At 41.1% G+C, this 25,147-nt stretch overlaps 1 protein-coding gene across 1 annotated transcript in view; it reads left to right on the top strand.

Moving 5' to 3' along the window:
* Nucleotides 1-25,147, top strand: part of LOC308316800 (tetraspanin-4-like) — a gene marked incomplete at both ends in the record, with an annotated part of 64,623 nt that overhangs the window by 29,768 nt on the left and 9,708 nt on the right. The window contains 2 exons of the mRNA XM_080765575.1: nucleotides 4,520-4,711; nucleotides 14,658-14,732. Coding sequence (XP_080621701.1) covers nucleotides 4,520-4,711; nucleotides 14,658-14,732 — 267 coding nt within the window. The remainder of the gene's footprint in view (nucleotides 1-4,519; nucleotides 4,712-14,657; nucleotides 14,733-25,147) is intronic.

The following is a 25,147-nucleotide window of genomic DNA, read 5'->3' as shown; positions in this document are numbered from 1 at the left end:
GTACAATCAGGAGTTAACCCCAACCTCAATCCTAGCTTTCTTCCCCAGCCACCTCAGAGCATGCACCCGGATCAGAGGCCCCTCTCTAGCGCAGGGACAGGGACAGGGCCCACACATTACCCTCTCCTCTATATGTCTTCCCTCCTCCAACTCTTCTTCTCCCACCATCCAGGCCATCGGCAACTCTACCATTACAACACTACTCCCTTTCATAACCACATTTTCACATACACTCCAACCACTTCACCACAAATTTAAACAAAATTTCACCACTACACAACAATCCTACCCCCCATTACAAACACATCAAGTAATTTCGGCAATTAGAAGGAATAGGAACCTGGGAGACCTCCTTGTGCATTCCAAATTTTCCACTTTACCTCCCAAGCCCCCACATCCACATACACTCCATTTCAAACCCTGCAAATTCATCAACAACCCCCATAGTCACACTTCCTCCCCCATCACGGACCCCCTGTCTCTGACCACCCCCAATATAGTCTACATCATCACCTGCACACAATGTCATAAACACTACATAGGAGAAACCGGACACACACTAGAAACACGGCTCAAACAACACTTATATCACATCAAACGAGCAGACATACAGTACACACAACTCTATACACACACTTTCAATCCCATCCTATCGCTAACCTCATCATTTCAGGTCTGGAATGTGGAGTCCGATGGACCAGTGGACAGCGGAAACTCATGGAGCACAGATGGATTAAAAAATTACTAACTGTAACACCCACTGGTCTTAATGAAAGAAGTTGATTTTTATCCCTTTCTGTTCATTTATCTGTAAAATCAATAAATGGTATCCAGGCCTTGCTGTGAACTTTTACTCTTTTATGGTTTTAGGTTGTTTTATTAAAGTCTATTTTTATATCCATTTTACCATTGGGTTTTAGAGGACAGTTTCGGACCATGGTTTAGGTATGCGGTCTAGCCTAACTTGGACTCAGGGGGGTGGACGCCTCTGCCTTGCATAGTCCCCAGTGAATAGGCATTTTGCCCTTCACTGGTAACCCTATTTTGGATTAGTTTTAAATATATGAAGGTATTGTGGGCTGGGCTTTTTACAAAAAAGCCCCCCTTTTAAATACTACACACATACATACATACATACATTTCAGAAGTTTTAGCAGTTTTTAAGGACCCACTTTTAGGCCAGTGCACCAGAGCAAGCTCTTGCCTTTTTTTAAACCCTACCCATTTTAACCAAATACATACATACATACATGAATGAATATCAGAACAAAGAACAGAGTGAACACAAGATGAAAAAGTCAGCAGGTTTTAAGCTCAAACCAAATGAGAAATAAATAAATGCAGTCGTACATACACACATCAAAGCCTCTGGTATAGGTTGCCCCTCCATATCCGAGCTGCCCAGTCCATTATTGAGACTCATTATTTTCCCCTTGCCATCGATTACACTTTAACCTGACTTTCTTTGCTTTGGCCGGAGTTTTGCTGTTTAATGTTTTGCTAATCTTTTCTCTTTTGGAAACTTTTCTTCTCCAAATCTGGGGCCATGGTTCTATCTCGGGGTCTTGTTCACGAGTGAGGAGAGGAGATCAGCTGGTGAATCGGAGTGGCAGGGGCGGTATTACATCGCCACTCTGGCCTTGGAACGCCTCAGGATCCCCCAGGAGGAAGTTACTAATGTTGCTCTGGAGAGGGAAGTCTAGAGTTCTCTGGTGGATCTGTTTCCTCCGTGAACCGACTATGATAAGCGGATGGAGATGCTTTTTTGTGACTCTGTAGTATCATCAAGTATGGCGTTCATTTACGAAGTAATACAGAAAATTATGGAGACAGCGACAATATGCTCGCCATCGTTTCCTTTCGCAGTTTCGAAGTGAAATGTAGAGGGGATACTAGATTCAGAAGTCGGCGAGAGAGGGATAGTCATAGAGAGAGGGGTACGTTTCCACCAGGGATGTGAGAGTGAGAGACTGTCACACACAGAGAGTGGCCTCTCTTCATTTTCAAGCAGTGTGAATACTGCTGTCATGGCAGATCTGTAACACACGCCTGTCTAAGTGACTGGAGCCACGTGCAATTGTCTCCGAGTGGTTTTTATTCATGGTCTGTGTGCCCTACATCCTACTCAACAGCCTCATTAAAACAGATCTGGTGTTAAAAGCCGGAAATAGAACGAGAGAGAGAGAGAGAACTGGGGGAGTAACAATAATTATGTGTTTGGCCATGTAAATCTGGCTGCCTTTCGGGAGTTCTGGTAAAGTGCAGATTGTGTGAGCGAGTTGAAAGCGTGCGTGCGTGGCTGCGTGCGTGCGTCTGTGAGTGAGTGAGTGCATCATGCTTGGCTCCAGGATGAGACGAGCATGGTGCAATATGTACTTAACTTAAACTGAGGGGTCAGAATTTGTGTGTGCGTGTGTGTGTGTGTGTGTGTGTGTGTGTGTGTGTGTGTGTGTGTGTGTGTGTGTGTGTGTGTGATAAAGAGAGAGAGAGAGATGTATGCATGCGTTTGTGACGTGTGCCTGATGTATTCTGTATGCTTTTGTTCCAGATACATCTGAAAATGCTCTCTGGTTTTAGTGTGGATCTTTTATTAACTAATGCTCTATTTTATACTACAGTGACTCCCAAGCTGTGGGCCGGGGGCCCCTGGTTGGCTGTGAGGATATTGGAAATGGGACCCCAAATTATTAGCCACAACACTATAAGATCAGACTTAGGTTTAACTTTCGAACCATTAAAATAAAAGTTTTCGGATACAGATAAATGGAAACAAAGTGTACTACACTGATCCAAGCCAGAACACAATAGAGTGATTGATCATTAAAACGCTTTTTTTCCCCAAGATTTTTAAGTGGGCCCCAATCCAGAAAAAGTTGGGGAGTAGACAAAAGCAACTCACATGCTATAATGCTATCTGGCATCAGAGTCAGACCATATTCACATTGCCATCTAATGGCAACTTGCCACCCTGCTTTTTCAATGCAAAATGCCATAATGGCTGCCGTGTGAATATGGTATACCAATGTTGACAGCCCATTCATCCAAACAGAATTTAAGTCCTAAATGAGTGTATTAGACAATGTTAAACTCACAAGATGGCCAATGTACTGAAAGTTTTTGTGAAATCCCCTGTAGACAATAAGTGAAAGAGTGTCTCTCGGAAATAGTTCAGGTTAGTGACTGACAGAGGTGAGCAGGCAAGGCCACCGGCCAGGCTGACCATAGGGAATGAAAGGAGGCAGAGGCAGAGGATTCTCTTTGGTAATTTAAATAAAGTGGTAATTTACTTGGCAATTGTGGTGTGTGTGTGTGTGTGTGTGTGTGTGTGTGTGGCAGTGTGGTACACACGATGTGTGTGCTGTACATGAAATAAATACATAAATCTGTGTCAATAATAATGAATATAACGATAAGCATTCCCCATAAACAAATCATAAATAGCAGCCCATTCTAAATCACTTCAATAATAAAAAATCATCTTCAGGTCATGAAATAAATAATATCTAAATGATGAATCAATCAATAATAATGTAGGCCAAATGTATAATGAGGGCACCATAAGGATGCTATCAAAAATACATGCTGCATGCATAAAGATAATACATATATGGTGCAGTGAAATCAGGCCAAACACTCCAATTAGACACCAACTAATTAGTCCACATTTCAGTTCAATAAACAATTCAGGAAAATAACATAAATACGGACTGCTGGTCATCTTGTAATACAGATAAACAGGAGCAAACATTCGACATGACACAAATAAACATGTTGGGTTCTGAGGTGATTATGGCAATGAACAAAGCTTTCTGACTCACGTTTGTTCTTAGACGCACACGGTTTGAGCCTGAGGCTTGAAGAAAGGTGGTAGTTCTGTAGGTTGAGGCAAGAGGAAGAGGCCGCACGGTGTGGTGTGATGATCTGAGCATGCATCAGGAAATGAGTGCAGCTAGTTCTACTTATATAGCCTCCCACACCTGTGCGTGGCCAATGAACAAGCTGCCACTCACTCAGGCTTGATTGGGCGTCAGTGACTCTCATGCGCCTTTTGACAATAAGTGTTGGAGTTTGGAAGCACTCGTTTTCAATAACACAACATCCTGCTGCCTCCTGCATTATGTGCAATTTCAGGTGGTATGCATGCAGGACCATTGATTGATTTCCAACGAGCGCTTCCAAACTCAAACACTCAAACACAACACAAAAATAATCACTCCATGGAATGTATTGACAGAAAGTAGCTCATAACATATCTACGGTGGATTTCTATGAAACTAAAACGTTAATGATACAAAGAGGGCAATCCAAGCGTTCTATACAGCTGCAATGTTGGTGAGTTTAACGTTGTTTAATGGGCTGTCAACAGTCTGTATTGCAACTCAGATGCCAGATAACATTTTAGCATGAGAGTTGCTTGTGGCTATAGTTGGCTGGGGACCACTTGCCCATAACAAATAGATTTTTATTTTTTATGTTTGAAACATTTTGGTTAATGTGTTGGTCACTGTTTCCTCTCCAGCTGGGAGGGTGTGGCCTCCTGGGCGTGGGGGTGTGGCTCTCGGTGACCCAGGGGAACTTCGCCACGCTGTCGTCGTCCCTGCCCTCCCTCTCCGCGGCCAACCTGCTCATCGCCGTGGGAACCGTCGCCATGGTGATTGGCTGTCTGGGCTGCGTCGGCGCCGTCAAGGAGAGTCGGCCGCTGCTTCTCACTGTGAGTACTGAGGTCATAGCGGTCATCATAGGTTTCTTCTGACCCAAGACAAAAGAAGGTTTAGTACTTCCTGTGTCTGCGTGGACTGAGACTTAGAAGTGTAATTGGGTCAATATCAAATTGCGGGAGTTTTGAAGTCCGAGGGATGTAACTTGTATGTACTTTTAGTCAAATTAAAAAAACTAATGCTTTTTATGATCATTATGATCATGTCTTTACAAATACCATAATTATTTATACAAATTCTATCATTAATTAATACAAAAATGGCTGGATATCACTGAAATGTCAACTAAGTTACTGTCCGAATGTAATAACAACCATGTTCTAATTAGTTAAACAGCAATAAAATGAGCTTAATCAAAAATAGTTTTGATAATTTTATTTTTATACAGCTAAGTTAATCATAGCAGCTATGATGTTTTTGGCAATATATCAACTATTATATGGAAAATAACAAATTTTATCCGTGTCCGAGAAGTCACTGTCAACTAAGTTACCCATTACAAAAACACCTGTCAAGGGGGTGTGTCATTTCCAAATCACATGACCTGCTCCATATGATGTCATTAACTACTGATGAACAGACTGGCAAGACTCCAAGGTATGTTATTTCTCATATTTCTTAAATATTTAACATGAAGTAGTGTGGAATCAAGTGTGGAATTTTTGCATGTCAACAGTGTTACTTGAATATTGTTATAAAGAACTTTCAATTTAAACTTTTCTCAAACGTGGATCTAATATTTAGAAGAATCTTTCTCTAAAAATGCCATGTGTTGTTTGGTGATAGGCAGCCATGTTGATTTTAGGTCAAAAAACAGCAAAAATGTCAACCATGTTACTGTCAACTATGTTACCCTTGTATAGGTAACTTAGTGGACTAAGAGTAACATAGTTGACACTCATGACATGTTCTTATAGTTTTCAGCTGTTATTTTACTATTCTAACTGTACAATAAATAAAAACAATGTTTTCCATAAATATTATAAAAGGTAAACGTGTTTTTCAGGAAAATGCCACGATTATCAGCTGCAGAGAAGCAGCGTCGGTATCGTGCCCGGCGAGATGCCGACCCTGCAAGAAGGGAGGCATTCCTGGAGAAAGGCCGACAGAAGTGGAAACAACTGAGAATGGAAGAAAAAGTTAAGACTGTGAATCAACTGAGTGAGAGAGAGAAGCGTTTGAAGAGAAAGTACTGGAGGAGAGCCCAGAAAGAGAGCAGAGGCAAAAAGAAACGGGCTTCTACTATTGTCAACATGACCCCACCCATGAGTCCGGACAGCGATGAACAACCACCAGTTCCGCAACCACCACCCGTTCCACAACCAGGACCATCAAGGTTAGAAGGTTATGTAGAAAGTACCTGAAACCGAACAATGACTAATGAAACATTAAAATAGATCTAGATTAAATTATATAGATAGATTAAAATACAACATCCCATTGTATCCCATTCTTTTAAAAAGGAAATGTGAAAGCTGCAATATTAAAAGTCTTAAAATAAAGTGTTAATTTCATTTCAGACAGAGTCTTCAAGGAAGACGGGTGAAAGGAAGACAATACCAGAAGATTTACATGGAAAATCTGAAACTGAAGGAAAAGCTTAAATCTCAAACAAACTCTTCAGAAAAATACCGGAAGCGATATGAACGGTTACTGTGCAGCATCGACTCTCCTAATAAAATAACAAGAAGGATGCTCGGAAGGAGTCCAGTCAGTGATCATGTGCGGAGAACACTGGTCTACCACCATGCTCTGTTAAAAAATATAAAACAGAAATACTGTACTACATCACAAGAAAAGACGAGGCAAATTATATCCAGAATTGTATGTGGCAAAATACTGAAGAAATACAAGCTCCAGAAAATGATTCAGGAGACACTGGGTGTCTCAGCCAAACGATTCCACAAGTGTCTGAAGTCCAAACCAGAAGAACTAAACCTAGCCCAGTTTTCCAGGAAGAAGTACAACTCCACACAATCTAAATTACATGACAGTGTTGTTGCCTTTTTCACACGGGATGACGTAAGCCGATCAACAGCAGGGAAAAAACAGACACTAACAAAGGAAAAGTGCAAAGAGCAGAAGCGTTTCATGAATGACACAATGAAGATTCTCCATCGGAAATTTCTGATGGAAAATCCAACTAGAAAACTATCGTATACAAGCTTCTGCCGGATGCGTCCATACTGGGTGATCCATCCAACAGTTGGAGACAGAGAAACATGCCTCTGCAAAGTGCATGAAAATTTGGCATTTACGGTAGAGAAACTTCATGCACTTAAACTCCTGAAGACCACAGAGTTGGAGTCTCTCGCTGCAGAAACATGTTGTGAGCCAACATTTAAGCCTTGCATGTATGCAGAGTGCACGAACTGCAAAGAACGAGAGTATGAAATCCAGAATGAGTATGATGGTCAAACTCATGTTTCGTGTGTCCAGTGGACAACTGACACTGTCCTCAGAGAGAAGAAAAATGGTGAAGACAAGGAAAAGGTGCCTGTCAAAATAGTTGTGAAGAAGGAAATGGAGAGCTCTTTGGAGGACCTGATTGACACTTTTCAGAAGCAATTAAAACATTTCAAAATACATGTGTTCAATATAAAAACACAATACAACTACAACCGGGAATTGAAACTGAACATGACCAGTAATGAATGCCTCATCCATATTGATTTCTCCGAGAACTATTCATGTAAATTCCACAAAGAGATCCAAGCTGTCCATTTTGCCTCTTCACACCAACAAGCAACACTTCACACAGGGATTCTCTATTTGGGTGGAAGTGAAAAAGAGCACTTGTGTTTTACCACAATTTCGCCATGCAAAGAAAAGGGTCCACCTGCGATATGGGCTCACCTCTCCCCGGTCCTTGACCACCTGAAGGAAAAGTACCCATCTGTATCGGTTATTCACTTCTTCAGTGATGGGCCATGCTCACAATACAGACAGAAGGGTAACTTTTACATACTGAGTACAGAACTGTACAACCGAGGATTCACTGCTGGCACTTGGAACTTTTTTGAGGCCAGTCACGGAAAGGGTGCCCCTGATGGGGTAGGAGCTGTCCTGAAGAGAACAGCTGATAGATTGGTATGCCAAGGTGAAGACATCTCCACGGCTAAGCACCTATTCGATGCATTGGTAAATGCCAATACAGCTGTCAAGCTGTTCTACGTTGAAGAAGCTACAGTGGAGAAAGCCATAAAGGAAATGCCACAAGGACTCCCTGCTGTACCCGGCACTATGCGCATTCACCAGGTAATAACACAAACACCAGGGAAACTGGTATACCGTGATGTGAGCTGCCTGTGCTCCACCAGGCAGAAACTGCAATGTGATTGTTACCTACCTCAGACCTTCGACTTCAAAGTAAACGCTGCTACTCCTGCATTGCCCCAAGAACAACCAGACCTTGAAATACAGTGGGACAGAGATGACCTTGTTGGTCAGTGGTGTATCATCAGATATGACAATCAGGTTTACCCCGGGACCATTCTTGAACTTAACGAGACACATGTGCATGTGAAGTGCATGCACAGAGTGGGATTGAATCGTTACTTCTGGCCAATGCGAGATGATGTACTGTGGTATCCGTTTGAGGATGTGCTCAGGTTAATTCCTGCCCCCGAGCATGTGACAGCACGTCATGTTGAAATAAGAAGAGAAGTATGGGAAGATATCTCAAAAGCATATCTTTGTGGCTAAGGAGAGGAGAGGAGAGGAGAGGAGAGGAGAGGAGAGGAGAGGAGAGGAGAGGAGAGGAGAGGAGGAGACAAGTGATCATGACAAATCAATGATGCGAGAGAGAAGAGAAGACAAAGAGAGCACTGCAGGGAGAAGACACACACACACACCGTTATGTCCGTTTAGCGGTAATGTTCAGTATAGCTCTGTCGCTCTGTCTCTCAAGTACATCTGTATCAGTGGCGGAAGAAAAAGTACTGTGTATGAAAAGTACCAAAAGGAGATTACTAAAAAAGTATAGTCATTGCAGAATGTCACATTTCAAAAGTTTTCAAAAATGTTTAAAATGTCTTTTGAAAATATAATATCTACAAGCTCACAACACAACACATTGCATAGTTATACTGTAAAGGGCAGACTTCATCTTCATCGTTTGGCTCGATGCTTCTTGGGTGGGAAGCCAGTTTTATTACTGAATTAGTGTAATACTTTCTATGTTATGCATATAGTAATGTTCTATTACTGCATTAGCAACTCTTGCAGGTTGTCTAGGGCACATTTTGCGGCCCAACTATCTTGTTGAAAAGTTCTATGGCATACAGTATCTGTTAATAAACATGCAAGTGATCTAACTATAGTCTGTATTTGTTCATTTGTAAATGTCCCAATTATATGAAATGGTCCTAATGAAATACACCAAGAGGTGGAATATGCAGCTTGTTAACATAAAATAATAATCATGAATTAATTTTGTTCATGATTTGGTTATTTGATCAATACATCATTGCACTTGTTCATGTCCAGTCAACTCTGTTACTTTAGTCAGCTATGTTACCATACTGTCAACTAAGTTACCATTAGATTTTCTTAAATTATATATATTTAGTTGTTCCATAAACTCTAAGTAAAGAACTTAGCAACTTAGTAGCAGTGAAATATGTAGCTCAGTATAATTTTATCAAGAGAATTATCATGAATTTTAGGAGTTTTGGGAGAAAACATGTAGACCGTTAACTGCATTCAGGGAAATTATAGGGGGGTTAATGCAAAAAAGGCACATTTCCTTTATTAATTGGGGGTTATAATTGAAAATGTAGGTAAGCGGACGCATATTCTTCCAAGAACAATGATTTGTTTAAAAATCTGACATTTCTTTAAAGCTAAAACTTGACCATTTTTGTCCGTAACATAGTTGACCGAAAATGACTTAACATCTCTGTTTTTTGATTAAATATCTAAAATCAGAACATGCCTGAGCTTGGCAATTACTGAAAACATAATCTCTAAGGAATACTCTGTAAGATAAAATAATAATATATTTGAAAATAATAACTTTTTTTCCAGAAATTTTCAAACTCAAAAAGTCCCGCAATTTGATATTGACCCAATTCATTTTCACTTTCCAGCAGCAAACTGAGCAGAGATGGGTTGTTTGCACATGAAATCACAATGCAATTAGCAAACGGGAGCACAGCGTGAGTAAAGGTAAAAAATAAATTACAAAAAGAAATACGGCACGTTTTGAGATTGTAGATCTGCTACCTTCAAATCTGAATCTTGAAAAGTAACAGTTTTTGACATATGAGGTTTGCACCCGAACAGAGACAATATCTTGATACATTGTGAATACAGGCCTTATACAGTAGGCTTAGTCTGTAACTTGAAAACTATGTACCGTATGGCCCTATAAACTGTGTTGGGATGAAAGCTAGCCACTCCCCTACTTGTAAACATAGTCAGAAATAAAAAATGTACTTGAGTAAAAGCACAAAAGTATAAAAATTTACTTAAAGTACCAAATGTATTTAATCTGTGGTGGAAAGTGTGGAGATGCGAGATTACTAATGATCTGGATGAAAAAGGTCTCAATTATGATTGTAATTATTATTTTAATTTGTATGAATTAATTGTAATACAACTTATTGTGTTGAGCTTTTGTATTATCAATGGCCTCCACCTCTACAACAGGCACACAAACTATTAAATGTTCTCTGATTTTGTAAGGAAAACATTTTCCAGTACTTAGTTTGATGCAATCAAACGCCTGTTTGTTTGTAGATCTGCTTGTTTTTCCTAAAGGAAAAGCCTCCCTTTCAGCCAGATGTTTGTGGGGCATTTTTCTCTCCCAGTCGTGATTGATAATTTACATCTGTCTTGTTGGCTCAATTATGGCTCATCAAAGCAGCAGTAAAAGCGGACCCCTTGGCACTTAGCATTTAATTGGCTCGCAGGTATTACTTTTATAATTGATATCCTTTCTAAAGCTATATTCACAGTCAAACATGGCTTTTAATTTGCTCGCATTGCTGTTAGTTGCGGCAGCCCTTTTGATAATAGAACCTATTCAATGCACTACTCTGCCATAATTCCTCCAGATAATTCAATTGCTTTTGGAATAATGTATTATAAAAGCAGCGCTGTAATTCCATTCAGACTGCATTTTGCCTCAGGCCAAGAATAAAATGTGTAGAATTTCTTATAGGGACAGTGCATGCAGCATATTCACAGAAACCAGAAGGCATGGTTGTTAGGCCAGTCAATCTAAGATTTGACCCAAAAATTGCAATATTAATCGTTCAAGGTTTGAACGATGATCCTTAGGGTCATCCAAATAATATATAAAAATTTGACTATTATATACATTTTGGATCATGGTAAATTTAGGGGTTTAATGTTGGGGTACCATTGACCATAAGGCAAAAAAAAATCAAATTTGAATTATGCCTTACTGTAAGTAGCATAATTGTAGCAGAATAATGATTCTGAATCAATTGCAAGCATTAGTTTTGCACAAAAAACACTTTGTGAAGACATACAGTAGCCGTCTTCACAAATGTGATGAGGTCAACACATTTGGGCAAGTGGCTATCCGTTTATAGGGCAGGGGGTGCTTGAGTCCAAGCTGCTTCTTTTCACCTGACAGGGGTGAGTTTCCCCAGTTGGACGTAACGTGCAGAAGGAACACGTTATTCCAACCAGTTCCTTTTCCCCTCAGGCTGGCCAGTATAGAGACCAGGATAAAAAACATTGTGAGGGTATACCTTCTTTGGCCTTTTCATATAGGCACTATTGAAGAAGAAAGTACTTTTTTTAACACCCAAGAGTTTGTTAATGCCATACAGCAACTTGCTGACAGAAAATCCAGTGGTCTGGACAATATTACAGCAGAGCACTTAAAGCTAGCTGTCCCAGATTGGCAGTGTTGTTGTCTATCTGCTTCTCTGGGATGTTGACTCATGGCACTTTACCAGACTCCATGCTGTCTGTCGTTCTGGTTCCCATAATAAAAGACAAAGCTGGGAAAGTAGGGAGTATAGATAACTACAGACCCATAGCTCTTGCCAGTATTGTGTCCAAAGACAAGTACTAGAAAAACTACTCCTTGATAGACTAAGTATTTACATTTCCACCACTGACAATCAGTTTGGCTTCAAGCCCAAACATAGTACAGACTTATGTATTTATGCTCTGAAAGAAGCAGTGGAGACTGGAGACCTATAGAAGGCAGGGCTCGACTATGCTGGTTGGTTTTATTGATGCGTCGAGAGCCTTTGACCGAATCCATCCCAACCTTTTTAATAAGCTCAAGCTTAGGGGTGTGCCAAACTGTTTATTATGCATTCTTGTCTACTGGTATGCTAACCAGAAAATGCAGGTAAAATGGGGGAGCACATTATCCACCCCTTTTAGGGTGGGTAATGGCGTCAGGCAGGGGGGGATTTTATCCCCAGCCCTCTTCAATTTATATATGGACGGCCTGTCAATGCAGCTGGGGGGGTGCAGAACAGGTTGTATGATGGGTGATAGCCTAATTAATCATTTTATGTACGCGGATGACCTTGCCATATTTCCCCAAGTAGCCGTGGGTTCCAACAGCTACTCAATATATGTACAAACTATGGTATTGTATACCAATGCAACCTTAACAGGAGTAGTACTGCGCATACGTTACAGACTGAGGTTGACTGGCCACAGGCTGATTAAAAAAGCAATTTAAACGCTTCTTTCAACCTGCCGGTTAAAACTTCTTGACTGCAAATCCTTTACTTTTTGGTTACGATGTGCGGAAAACAATATTGGCCAATGGCCACCGTTCGCCGGAGTGACATTCTGCCGGCATCTTTATACTGAGTTCACTCTACGGACCTCATCTCAGAGCTATACTGAGTTCACTCTACGGACCTCATCTCAGAGCTATACTGAGTTCACTCTACGGACCTCATCTCAGAGCTATACTGAGTTCACTCTACGGACCTCATCTCAGAGCTATACTGAGTTCACTCTACGGACCTCATCTCAGAGCTATACTGAGTTCACTCTACGGACCTCATCTCAGAGCTATACTGAGTTCACTCTACGGACCTCATCTCAGAGCTATACTGAGTTCACTCTACGGACCTCATCTCAGAGCTATACTGAGTTCACTCTACGGACCTCATCTCAGAGCTATACTGAGTTCACTCTACGGACCTCATCTCAGAGCTATACTGAGTTCACTCTATGGACCTCATCTCAGAGCTATACTGAGTTCACTCTACGGACCTCATCTCAGAGCTATACTGAGTTCACTCTACGGACCTCATCTCAGAGCTATACTGAGTTCACTCTACGGACCTCATCTCAGAGCTATACTGAGTTCACTCTACGGACCTCATCTCAGAGCTATACTGAGTTCACTCTATGGACCTCATCTCAGAGCTATACTGAGTTCACTCTACGGACCTCATCTCAGAGCTATACTGAGTTCACTCTACGGACCTCATCTCAGAGCTATACTGAGTTCACTCTACGGACCTCATCTCAGAGCTATACTGAGTTCACTCTACGGACCTCATCTCAGAGCTATACTGAGTTCACTCTACGGACCTCATCTCAGAGCTATACTGAGTTCACTCTACGGACCTCATCTCAGAGCTATACTGAGTTCACTCTACGGACCTCATCTCAGAGCTATACTGAGTTCACTCTACGGACCTCATCTCAGAGCTATACTGAGTTCACTCTACGGACCTCATCTCAGAGCTATACTGAGTTCACTCTACGGACCTCATCTCAGAGCTATACTGAGTTCACTCTACGGACCTCATCTCAGAGCTATACTGAGTTCACTCTACGGACCTCATCTCAGAGCTATACTGCATGAGTTCCGATTGGTAGCCAATCGATCTGATACTTTTGAATTTAAAATTAATTTGAATTTGAATATTTGGACATAATAAGGTAGACATAACCTCTCTGTCGTGTTAGTCACTGGCACTGCATGCCCTGTGTTTTTATTTGTCTGATGAATGAGCATGGTAAGTGTTGTAAGCACTCGGCTGGATGCAGCTGGGTGTGTGCACTGTGTAGGCCTATCAAGCAACTCATCTAGCAAGCCATAGAGAGTCCAGTAAAATATGACTGCTAATAAATTGAGAGGTGTAATGGTGTAAATCACCGGCTCTAACCTGTCGCCCTCTGGGAGCATAATTTAGTTCTACCTCCTAATCTCCTCCTCCCACCTCATCTCTGCTGCTAGCTGCCAGAAATACTGTACATACAGTTGCATGCAATCATCGTTTGTGTCCCTCTCAGGACACATATTCACGCTGCACGCACATTTTTATTATATACATGTGAGGACTAGGCCTGTCACAATTATTATTTAATTGACTAATTGCAATTATTTGAGATAATCACAACACACGGGTTCGGTCGGATACACGGTTGTCCAGAACCACCAGAAAAGGCTCTGGTCAGGCTCTGCCATTGGACCTAATTAGGCTAACGGCTCATACATACTCTAGTTTTAGGTGATAACCAATCACCAATGTTCTCTCCTCTCTCGTTAATAATGCCAGGGAAATATGCCTGCCTTGCCAGATGCTTCAGGGCTAGCTGTTACACATACCTGTTTTTCATACAAGAGTCCGTAGATCTGCAATTGTCACTATTAAATTGTATATATTTATTTATTTATAATGATGATATGTATGGCATAGCAGTGGTGGCCATTTTGTGGTGCCAATGATAAAGACACCATTCATTTTTTCCCATAGAGATTTCAGAAAATAAAGTCTTAAACCAAGCCACCCAGGCCCCTGATGAATCATGACCATAATTCTGTGTCAAAAATATAAGGTTGTCACCTGACAGCACAACAGCAATGATTTGACATTAAACTGACTTTAACCATAATAATAACAATAATATCTGTGCTGATGGGGGGGAGAAAAAACTAATAAATGTATGTGCTGTTCCTTTGTCTGTCAACAGTTCTTCATCTTGCTCCTGCTCATCTTATTCTTGGAGATTCTGTCCATCATGCTGTTCTTCATCTATCAAGACCAGGTAAGACATCCTGCTTCGCTTTATGATGTTTATCCTGAATCCTAGTTATGAACCATCGTACATCATCAGCATAGATTTAACCTGAATCCAGGTGTGAACCATCGTACATCATCAGCATATCTACTGTTCGGATTGTAATCCCTCCGAAAGGGAAAATTTGCCCTGGTAGTTCTGGCAATGATAACTACTCAGCCTCACAACCAACACGTTGCTGCAGGCAGGCAGGTAATTTACTGTAACACACCAAAAGAAAACAAATCACACTATTAATATAACATAAACACATCGACTGTAAACCTGAACAGCACGCAATAAATGATAAAGGAATTAACGTCACAAACAATAACAATTAAACCGCTTGTACTCAAACATCTCCGCACTGACTAAGTCCAGCTTGCACATGCACAGTAGCGTCCCACACACCCAATGTCACCAACACATTCCCTCAAAATGACATATAAACACGGGTTCCAATACAGCCAAATATGCTCACGTTCCCCATGCAATAAAATCACCCCTAAACATATTATTTACCCAAATTATCCCCTCATTTTACCCCTGAGATAAGTTTGTAAACTTTAGTCTTCTAGAATAAGAAAATACGATGTCCTGCTGGTCAGGTGTGAGACCCCTTCTCAGCCACTAGAGGCACTCGTCCACACATAAATATCTACGATATTTATTCTGAATCCTGGTATGCACCATAGTCTGGCTCAGTTATGGCCCACATAATTTAATTAAGCCCCTTGGCCCACTCATTGGCCAGCACAGGGACAGCTGTGGACATTGTTCTTGTCCAGTCCTGGCCTAGAGCAGTTATACCTTAATCAAGCCATACAATAGCCACACATAGCACATTTGCCCCAGATAAAATAGAAATCACACTCTAGTGAAGTGAGGGGCGCTCTTAGCATCATACATCATCCATACAGCACGATCCGTGCTCAGCCAATCAGCTGAGTGCATTCTGTGCTCATACGGACAGATACATACAAAGCTGTACAGCCGCTTAAAAATACAAGCCTCAACAACAGTCGTCCGCAATTATAATTGTTCAACATTTATTGAACAATGATGTTCATCTTAGCATGTTGTTGAGAAACAGGAAGACAACCCCTTATTGTCACTGTCTCCAACAATACATACGTTTTATAAATGCAGCTATTCGTCATTGTCACATACATTAACCATGCAGCGCTGCCCATGTAATCCGTCAAAATAAACGCATTGATGAATGAATGAATGAATGAATAAATAAATAAATAAATAAAGTTTTGTTTCTGACAGGATTCGAAAGTCTCCTCCCGTTCTCAGGATAAGCCTGGAACGTACTCCAATGCGCCATTCCATCCACGACATTTTGTAACCACAATCAAATCACAGAGTATAAAACCAGCCATTAAAACACTAAACAGTCATGGTCACTAGATTAAATTAAGACCTCATTCACCACACTGATTTCCAACACGGCTGTTTAATAGAGATTTGTTTCTAACATATCTCACCATCATCTAAATTCACCTTACAGTCATTATGTTCCAGGCTACATGGAAATAGTAAAAATATAACACATGATAGGTTAGAGTAACCCACATTACACAGACATCATTATTGACCCAATTGAGTCAATTTGAAATGTGCTAACGATAATTTAATTAATGTTGATGTAATAACCTGGAAATTGTATGTTTATATAAGATGCAGTTGCAACCGTTGCACAACATAACAGTTAACAGTCAAGTTAATATCCAGGACAGCCCTAAAAGCTCTCAGATAGTTTGTTCAACATGACACCCTGAAGGGGATACCATTTTAAAAAAGAGAAAAAACAGAGGCCTAGTAAATCAGGCAACCACATGATTCAAAGATATTTTATTTAACACATCCCATACACAGTACACAAGAGTAAAATGTTTGCCTTTATAGTCTGTTCTACATAACAGCCACAAAAGGGCACACACTGTGATGTCAGATTGATCCTGATCACCTCAGGACAGTGGTCACAGTTCTCCTGTGTATCGGTTTGTAACCTTTCCTGTCCATGTTGATGGAGCAGGTGACATTGATTGGCAGTGTAGAAATACAAATTTACTTTGGTAGGGTTGAACTTATAATTTAGCAGACGAGGCAAATGTTGCCTCAATAAACTAGGATAAGAAATAATCTGTACATTGAAACTATATACGTAGATACCGCGTCAATAATTAAACTAGTATCTAAATAGTAAATACCATGCCATCTAAATTAAATTGTAACCTTTGCAGAAGCATGCATGGTCATCCAGACTAAGACCATAGAGCAACAAGATAGGTCATCTTTTTATTTATTTTTTATTTTTTATACTATGTTTTTGTAACACATTTTACACACGGTGCTAATTGCTTAAATTGTATTCCTGGAAGTTGTATTCCTGGGGCGCTACTCTCCCCCTGCTAACCTGGGGAGAGCCCCGAACTGAGCTCATGCTTCAATGCTTGAGGAGTGAGCAGTATTTTTAAACAAAAATAATTAAATAAAAAATAAAATTCTGGTCCAGAACAGACAGGAGTGGAGATGCTTGTGCATTAGGCTGGGCACACTCCTCACTTGTGTTAGGCTTCATGCCTATACACAGTGTGTGTGTGAGTACCTGTACGACTGTCCATATTTTTTGTCAGACCAAAAATGCTTCCCAATGTCTCTGTATAAGCTTGCTGGCAGGCAGCTAAAACGAGAGTGTAGCTTGCTCATTAGTCGTTAGCTGTCTCTCGTTCATTAATTTGTTCCACCTATGTAGGCTACAGAATACATTGTTATTAATTTATTTAGTTCAAGAATGTGCTTTCCAATGTGTTAAGAACTTTAAAGGTTTCATAAATACTCATCCACAGCTGCTGACCTTAATTCCTGCCTTCCCAGTGCGGACCTCCCCATAAAATCAGCAGAGATTTGTCAGGTCTATGAAAAGATATTTTTCAGTTAAGTGAAGTCAAATGTTGTTTTTTTGGTGAGGCTAATAGCCTACAGTAAAATGTGTTTGCTTGAAGCCTACCAAAGTCCTCCATTAAAGTCATGCCAATGTTGGCTTTCATCATCACATTGATGTCCAGCTGCTCCACCCCAGTTCCCAATAGCAGCTGGTCAGCAATCGTAAAATACAGATTAGTGGTAGCTGTGTTCTTTTAGAATGTATTAAATGTTTACTAGGATATATATTCTTCTAATCTAGGCTATATAATCTTACTTTGCATACAAACACCCAAACAGGATGTGTGATCGCTTCGCATGTACGTAGGCTCTGAAGAATAAACTAAACCGTTTGTTACTGGCATTATCAGCAACCATAAACATATTTACATTGAAGCACAATAGTCTTGGATTTACTTGCCTGGTTGCATGAAGGCTGAATGAAGGCTGTGCCGGGTTCATGTACTTTTTATTTGCATTATAATCCCCATAGGGGGATTTTAGATCTCCTCATATAATAACTGTGTTTGAAAAATAAACATGTCATCCCGGCCGTTTCACTCATATGGATATGATTTTGACTGAGAGAAAACGCTATTGTTACTGAATGTCTTACATTTTCGCTAGAAACAGACTGTATCGTATTATGAGTGACTGACTGTCGCAAACGATACAGAGACAATCTGCCCTCCCTGACAATAACGCAGAGACAGCTTGTATATTTTTGGACCACAATGCTTATATGAAACGATTTTAAGATGACCCCATGTTATTCTCCATAGAGAAATTACTTCCGTGAACCAGGCAGAACCAGGGGATGAGCGAGTTAAGGTCAGGACTTTGGCGCTCTATAAGCTTCTGATGTTTGTTCCCAACCAAGGTCACCACTTTCCCCTTTATTTCAGTGACGGTGTATATGGACCCAGCATCTCTGGGGTCATTTTCCCTCCCGTCCTGCTGCTTTCTGATGTTGTTTTTTAGAACAACATCCCCAACTGTGAAGTTATCATCCCAGCCCTGCTCCAGCTTCCTCTTCCTGATCTTGTCCTGTTGCTTTTGGACATTGCCGTGCCAGTCTCATACGCCAGGTTGCTTTTTAAGCCCCTCAAAGACCTCCTCCTGCATCATGAGTCCCTCCACTTCTGCTGGTCTCACCTACAAAGCTCACACCATTTCACAACAATGCGTTGTTGAGACTGTAGAATTGTAGATTGTCCATTTTCAAATAGCCTATGTATAAAGGGGGTTAAACTGAGTTGGTGCTATGCTACCATTTTACTTCCCCCCAGCAAATGGAGCCACTGACTTACGTCATAGTTCACAAGGACCTCTGAGGGATACCTGGCCTCTCTACCAAGCATGAGGTAGTATGGACTAGAGTCACTAGACTGTGTGATCAGGTGTTTTTTCGGCCTCAGGGCGAACATAGTTGCCGGCAGGCATTTGCCCCACTGTGTGGGACACTGTCAGAGACCTGAAAATGTCCACATTACATAACATAATAGCAGACACTGATGCATTTAATGTAGTCTACACCAGTCATGTTGTGTAGGTGACAGTGTATCTGCCAATTTGACAGTATGCAACTTACCTCTGGATGGTTCCATTAATCTTTTCCACCATTTGTCTGTGGGTGGTATATAGGGCAGCAGAGCTCGATATCCCCATGCCTCTGAAAAAAAGGATACAGTCCGTTACCACCTCGGCACCTCGGCATGTTTAGTTTTCAGTGGATAGGCTTCAGAGATCACTTTTATTTGTAAAATCCACCATTACACAAATGTATGTGCTACCAGATTCAGTGGTCTCAAGCTCAAACGGCACCTTTAATAACCTGAAAAACTATAGGTTTCTGTATAATTACTGGTAGCCCATCTTAGCTTTAGATGCATGGGATATTGAGTTGCACGGAAAAATGGGAATATCCGCACTCTTAATAAAGTTCAAGTTTATTTATTTCATGACATCACAAGCAGCATGAGCAGTCCATCTAGAGAAACGAACGCATTTCGGCACGCAGGCCTTCCTCAGCGTTTCAAACTAGGGTATGTCTCACAGAGAAGACATATAGGCTAGCTAAGTGACAGATCACAGCTGGGTCTCATTTGTGAAATCAATTCACTCAATTCATATATTACATTTCATATTCAGTATTACGTTTTTAATATTTTACAATATTTACTGCGAGTAGGGCAACACGCCGAGGGGGGCAACAAAATGTGACAAAAAGTGCCAAGCCGACCCTCAAAATAACAATGTTCTCTGTGGCTCCGCCGCGTAATAACGAGCGGCTGTGTGTGCGTCCTCACAAACAGTGAAATTAGCCAATCTGCATGAGGAATTGCAGCGCTCTCGTCGAGAGGGGGGCAGCACAAATATCCTACGAGTAGGGCAACCAAATGGTCAGCTACGGCCCTGTGAGTCGTAAAAAACTACGTTCTGGCCTTCATAGCCCATATTACATCCAAACAGGAAAGTCCTATTTGAATGCATTAAATGACTTTAAACAACATTACATTAACTTGGTCACTCACTTTGCCACTCGATCTGCCATTCACTTTATTCATGCGCATAACCTCTATTGGCCTAGCTAGGCCAGCATGTACAACAGGGGCGTTACTAGCGCGACGCAGACAACACGACTGCGTGGGGGCCCAGAGGCAAGGGGAGCACACGGACGCCCACCCGTGCCGTCTGTAAAATAAAAGTATACAGACACATACAGATTCAATGACAGTTGAGTTGAACAAAGTTGGCGGAGCCTGGTGGTGTGTGCGTGTGGCTGCTGTGTAAAATACGTGTGAATTGGATTTGGCGGTGCACAAAACACGCACAACTTCTGAAACACGTGTAAATTACATTTAAACATGTATGTGTGAATAATATTGGCACTAAATTAACTCTTTAATGGAATGTGGCCCTGCCCCTGGCCTGTATACAAGAAACACAGGGTGCAGTAATTATGCGTTTGGTTTAGAAGGGACGAGGCTATGGCGTTCCTGCCTTTTGCTATGACTTGTTTATTAGTTGATTTGCAAAGCGACTGTGGAATAATATTAAAGAGAGAGAGAGAGAGAGAGAGAGAGAGAGAGAGAGAGAGAGAGAGAGAGAGAGAGAGAGAGAGAGCTTTATTTGTCCTGTGATTGTGCAGATCTGGTCATGATGAGGAGGCCTCAGATGGGAGCTGTTAACCCATTTAAGTATGTAGCTCTCAGGGACACTATACATACAACTACGACAGTATGATTACCACAAGGCTGCCTGCCTGTCTGTGTACAGTAAGTGCTGCACTGCAGTGCTGTAAAACAACTCAAACAATAATAACATGGGCACAACAATTAAACACCGAACCTATCGGAGGAATTGGCATATTAAACAACGAAAAAGTAGATGGACAAAAGACCTGTCAAAAAGATCTTCAAACTAATCCGACATTTGGTTGCTCAAAGGCCATGTGAGAACGACTGTACTGAATTGTTCTCCTGTGGCGACGAGCCATGCATCTCAACTATACACACCTCAGCTATGCCCGCGCCTCATGGGTCTGTCTCCCTGTTTACAGAGGAAAGCATCCAAAATGGATGAGCTGAAATGAATAGAGATTTATGGAGCGAGTGGAAACTGTGACTGAAGGCATATTTTACCCCTGCGTCCTCAAAGCCTCTCCTCATAGATATGCAGACAGTAAACAAAACACAAGTGATACTCAAGCACTTCCACCAAACAACAAATTCAAGGCACAATATATTCAGTGGACATGTTTTCACCGGGGACATTGAAGAGGCAGAATATAAGCACTTATGTGAACCCCCCCCCCCACCTGGCTGAAATAGCCCACTCAACTCATCCAATTCATAATCAGAAACATTAGCCTGCAACTGAAGAATATGTTCGATCTATTAAAGGAGCATTCAGTGATTTGGGTGATTTGGAACAAGATGTGCACATGCACACACTACAGTGGGGGGGGGGGGGGACGACACACACACGCAACAGGCCAACAGCACACACACCAAGGCCCGCCCCCGCTCGATCATGATTGGCGGAAGGCCCCTCTCTATACTGTTGGATGAAGGCTGGGCCACCTAGCCAAAAACGAAGTGAAGAATTTGAATTAAGTGAAATCACTGAATATACCTTTAACCACCGGACGCCTTAATTGGCCTCAGTCAACGAGAACAATCACTACTGATAAGACTTGACAAAGTAGAAGCACTCGGTCATTTCATCAGTCAGACAATGGAGTGTTACCAACGAGATCTCTCGCAGATCTCTACAGAGATCTCTGACCCAAGAGGACAGAGTTGACCATTTCAGTCTATTCTGGGAACACAGACGCCTCTTCAAAGCTGAAGGACACACTCCAAGCTAGCGCTTTAATGCATCAAATGCATACAGGGCTTCACATTCACTTTTTGAGGCACTTGTCCTTCGGACAAGTACATTTCCCTTGCTTGTCCGGGCACACAAGTCACTTGTCCAGAGCATGAGCACAGACAAATACATTTTAAATCAACTAACTGTACGTTGGTTTTGTTGAATAGAGGTTTGAATATTACATGAATATTCTCATATTTTCCAAATACACAGAAACACTTGTAGCACTGCGTGTGCACTCACCCAATAATTAATTCCTAAGACTTGGAGTAGTTTTGGTGACTAGTTTCATATTAATTTGAAAGTTATAGCAGAGCTATACAAAGATGACATTCTCTCTGGCGAGGGGCCTGGAATGGGTGCAGGACTGAACACATCCTTTAGGAAGCACAAATGTAATTTGTACCCCATATACACAAACATCGACTGCTCCCAGTCCAGCTTTTCCATGTGGAAAAGTGGCAATATTTTACTTAACACACGTTTTCTCCCAGAACTTTCAAATGGATATGAAACTCTAGAAGACTATCTCCAATCTTGGGAATGAATTATGGGTTAGTAGTACACACGCAGTTTGTACTGCAATAGTCTAAACCAGACAAGCCTTAATGTCAAGCCCTGGCATAGAGACAGTGTACTAGTGCGCCTCCGTAATCTAGGATCACAGGCAAATCAGTCTAAACAGAAATTGATGATGATCTGTGCATTGAAACTATGTACAAATTATAGGATGCCAGCCAGTCAGTCACAAGCTCTTGTTAATATTTTGTCTTTGGTTAAATACTACAGTATTTATAAAACCCACACTAAAGACACACTTTCACTTTCAAAGTGATTCAAAGGTAGCCAGAATATTTTCAGATACCTTTGTGTGCAACACTAGGCAGCAAAAAATACAAGGTTTCTGCCAGATGGGGACGATACATAAGGTCTGTGTGAGGTCTGAGGTTCATACTAATGGATCCAAATTACTTGACAAGGCAACGGCAGAGAGAGAGAGAGAGAGAGAGAGAGAGAGAGAGAGAGACACACACACACTATAGAGTAGAGTCTGCAGTGTAATATTAAAAAGTGATTTATGAAGCGTACAGTTGAACCTGCATGTGTGTACAACACATACAGTATTTGTGCCTTGCAGCACCTTCTGTCCTTGTGTTTTTTATTGCTACTTCAAGTGGTAATTACCCAGGGCTGCAGACAGTGCAGCTGCAGGTAACTACAAACATAACAGACTGTATAGTAACAAAGACAAAAAAAATGAAGATGTTATGAGTCCCTTTCTATAGGTAACATAAGGACTAAGGGCGTAATTATTATGATGTTGAATCTCACTACCCTCGTTCCCTTTTATATTAGAGCCCCTTGTAACGTAACTGTAAAGTCTGCGAAACGCTCACGCTGAGTTATAATTATGGTTATTAATTACAGTCATTTGGTGCTCTAATGAAACCTGGACGGTGGAAATGGTTTTAAGGGTTAGTGTGAGTGTAGGACTATTCACCTGAAAATTATGTTTTTGTCAAACTGTTGTTTGTGTCATTGAGTACATTAACACAGGTACAATACTGTCCCCATAGATTAGCTGATCAGATTGCTTCCTCGAAACAACGTTGCATAATGATCAGGCTTTTACCAAGCTGCCCAGCTACATGGTGAAAAATAATGATTACATAATGACCTGTATTATTCTAAACGTAGTTAGAACTATAGGGAAGGAGTTTTCTTGCTGTTTTGTTTCTTTGTACTAGGTCAAAGGTCTTTATACTTTAAATTTGTGTATGTTTTTATAAGTATGACATATGAGGTGAGCTATACACTTTGACCCAAGTGATTTGACTTTGGGTGACTTACTCACCAAAGCTTACATTTACCCCTGACCTTGTTTTCTTCAATTTATTATTAAGTATTCACTTTGTTTAAACGTCTTCTTTTAAACTCGGGCTGTATGATGTGATATATATGCAATGGAATAGATCTGTGCATGAGACTGAGTGAACTGGCAGTTAGGCTATAACTGGATGGATGTAATCTGTGGAACAGGATCGATGGATGGTTTTTTAACAATTGGAAAATAAATCAGGGAGATGAACACTTAATTGGCTTTGGACCGCGGGGAGAATTGTCTCACCACTCCACTTCAGATTCGATCACGTTTTATTACCGTCGTTGACAGGCAGAAACCTTGTATCTCCATTTTTCAACAACCAAGTAAATGAATGCCCTGCTAAGTCGACTTACAAGATGAAAAAGCAATCTAACCATCTATCTCTGAAAATGTTGTACACTCTTATGGGGGTCCTAAAGGTTAGAGAACCATTAGTACTAGTTGGACTCATAGTGTGCCATTGAAAACCTGGAGAATTGACATTCAGTAATTGGGGTTTATGATCAAAATTATGGTGTGTAAGAATAAAATAAAAAATTTGCCACGGACAAGACCGTGTCTTTGCCATAGATACACTACCATGCATGGACACTAATGAACCTTCATGTTGTGTGAAGTGCAATGAGGTGTGGCTACGCTTTCTGTCTTCTCATTTTAACTCCAGTAATAGTATCTATGTGTAATGTGTTACAGGTAAAAGTCTGGCATTCAGAATTTGCTTTATTTACTTGAGTAGTTGGTACAGAAGTACCAACAGTAGCGAGTACTCAATGTGAACATTAATGTCCCATTTCACATGTCTTCAGAATGTATAATTTTTTTTGAAAATAGCCAAAGTACAAGCATAAAGTCCATGTTTTGTAATAATAATCCAAATCTACAAAGTCAGTAGTAGGCTAGCCCGTACACACACACACACACACACACACACACACACACACACACACACACACACACACACACACACACACACACACACACACACACACACACACACACACACACACACACACACACACACACACACACACACACACACACACACACACACACACACACACCTCTCTCCATCTGTCGCTCTAATTAATTAGTCTCATGTCGTGCAGTTGCCTATATGCCATAGAAACCATAGGTGGACCCCAGGCTAGTATAGTAGGCTAACTAAAAGTGTACAATATTTGCCTCTTAGATGTAGTGGAGTAGAAGT

This window comes from Protomyctophum bolini (genome assembly GCF_963924005.1).
Source record: "Protomyctophum bolini genome assembly, chromosome: 1".
In the NCBI taxonomy this organism is placed as follows: Eukaryota; Metazoa; Chordata; class Actinopteri; order Myctophiformes; family Myctophidae; genus Protomyctophum; species Protomyctophum bolini.
This window is presented reverse-complemented; position numbering and strand designations above follow the sequence as displayed.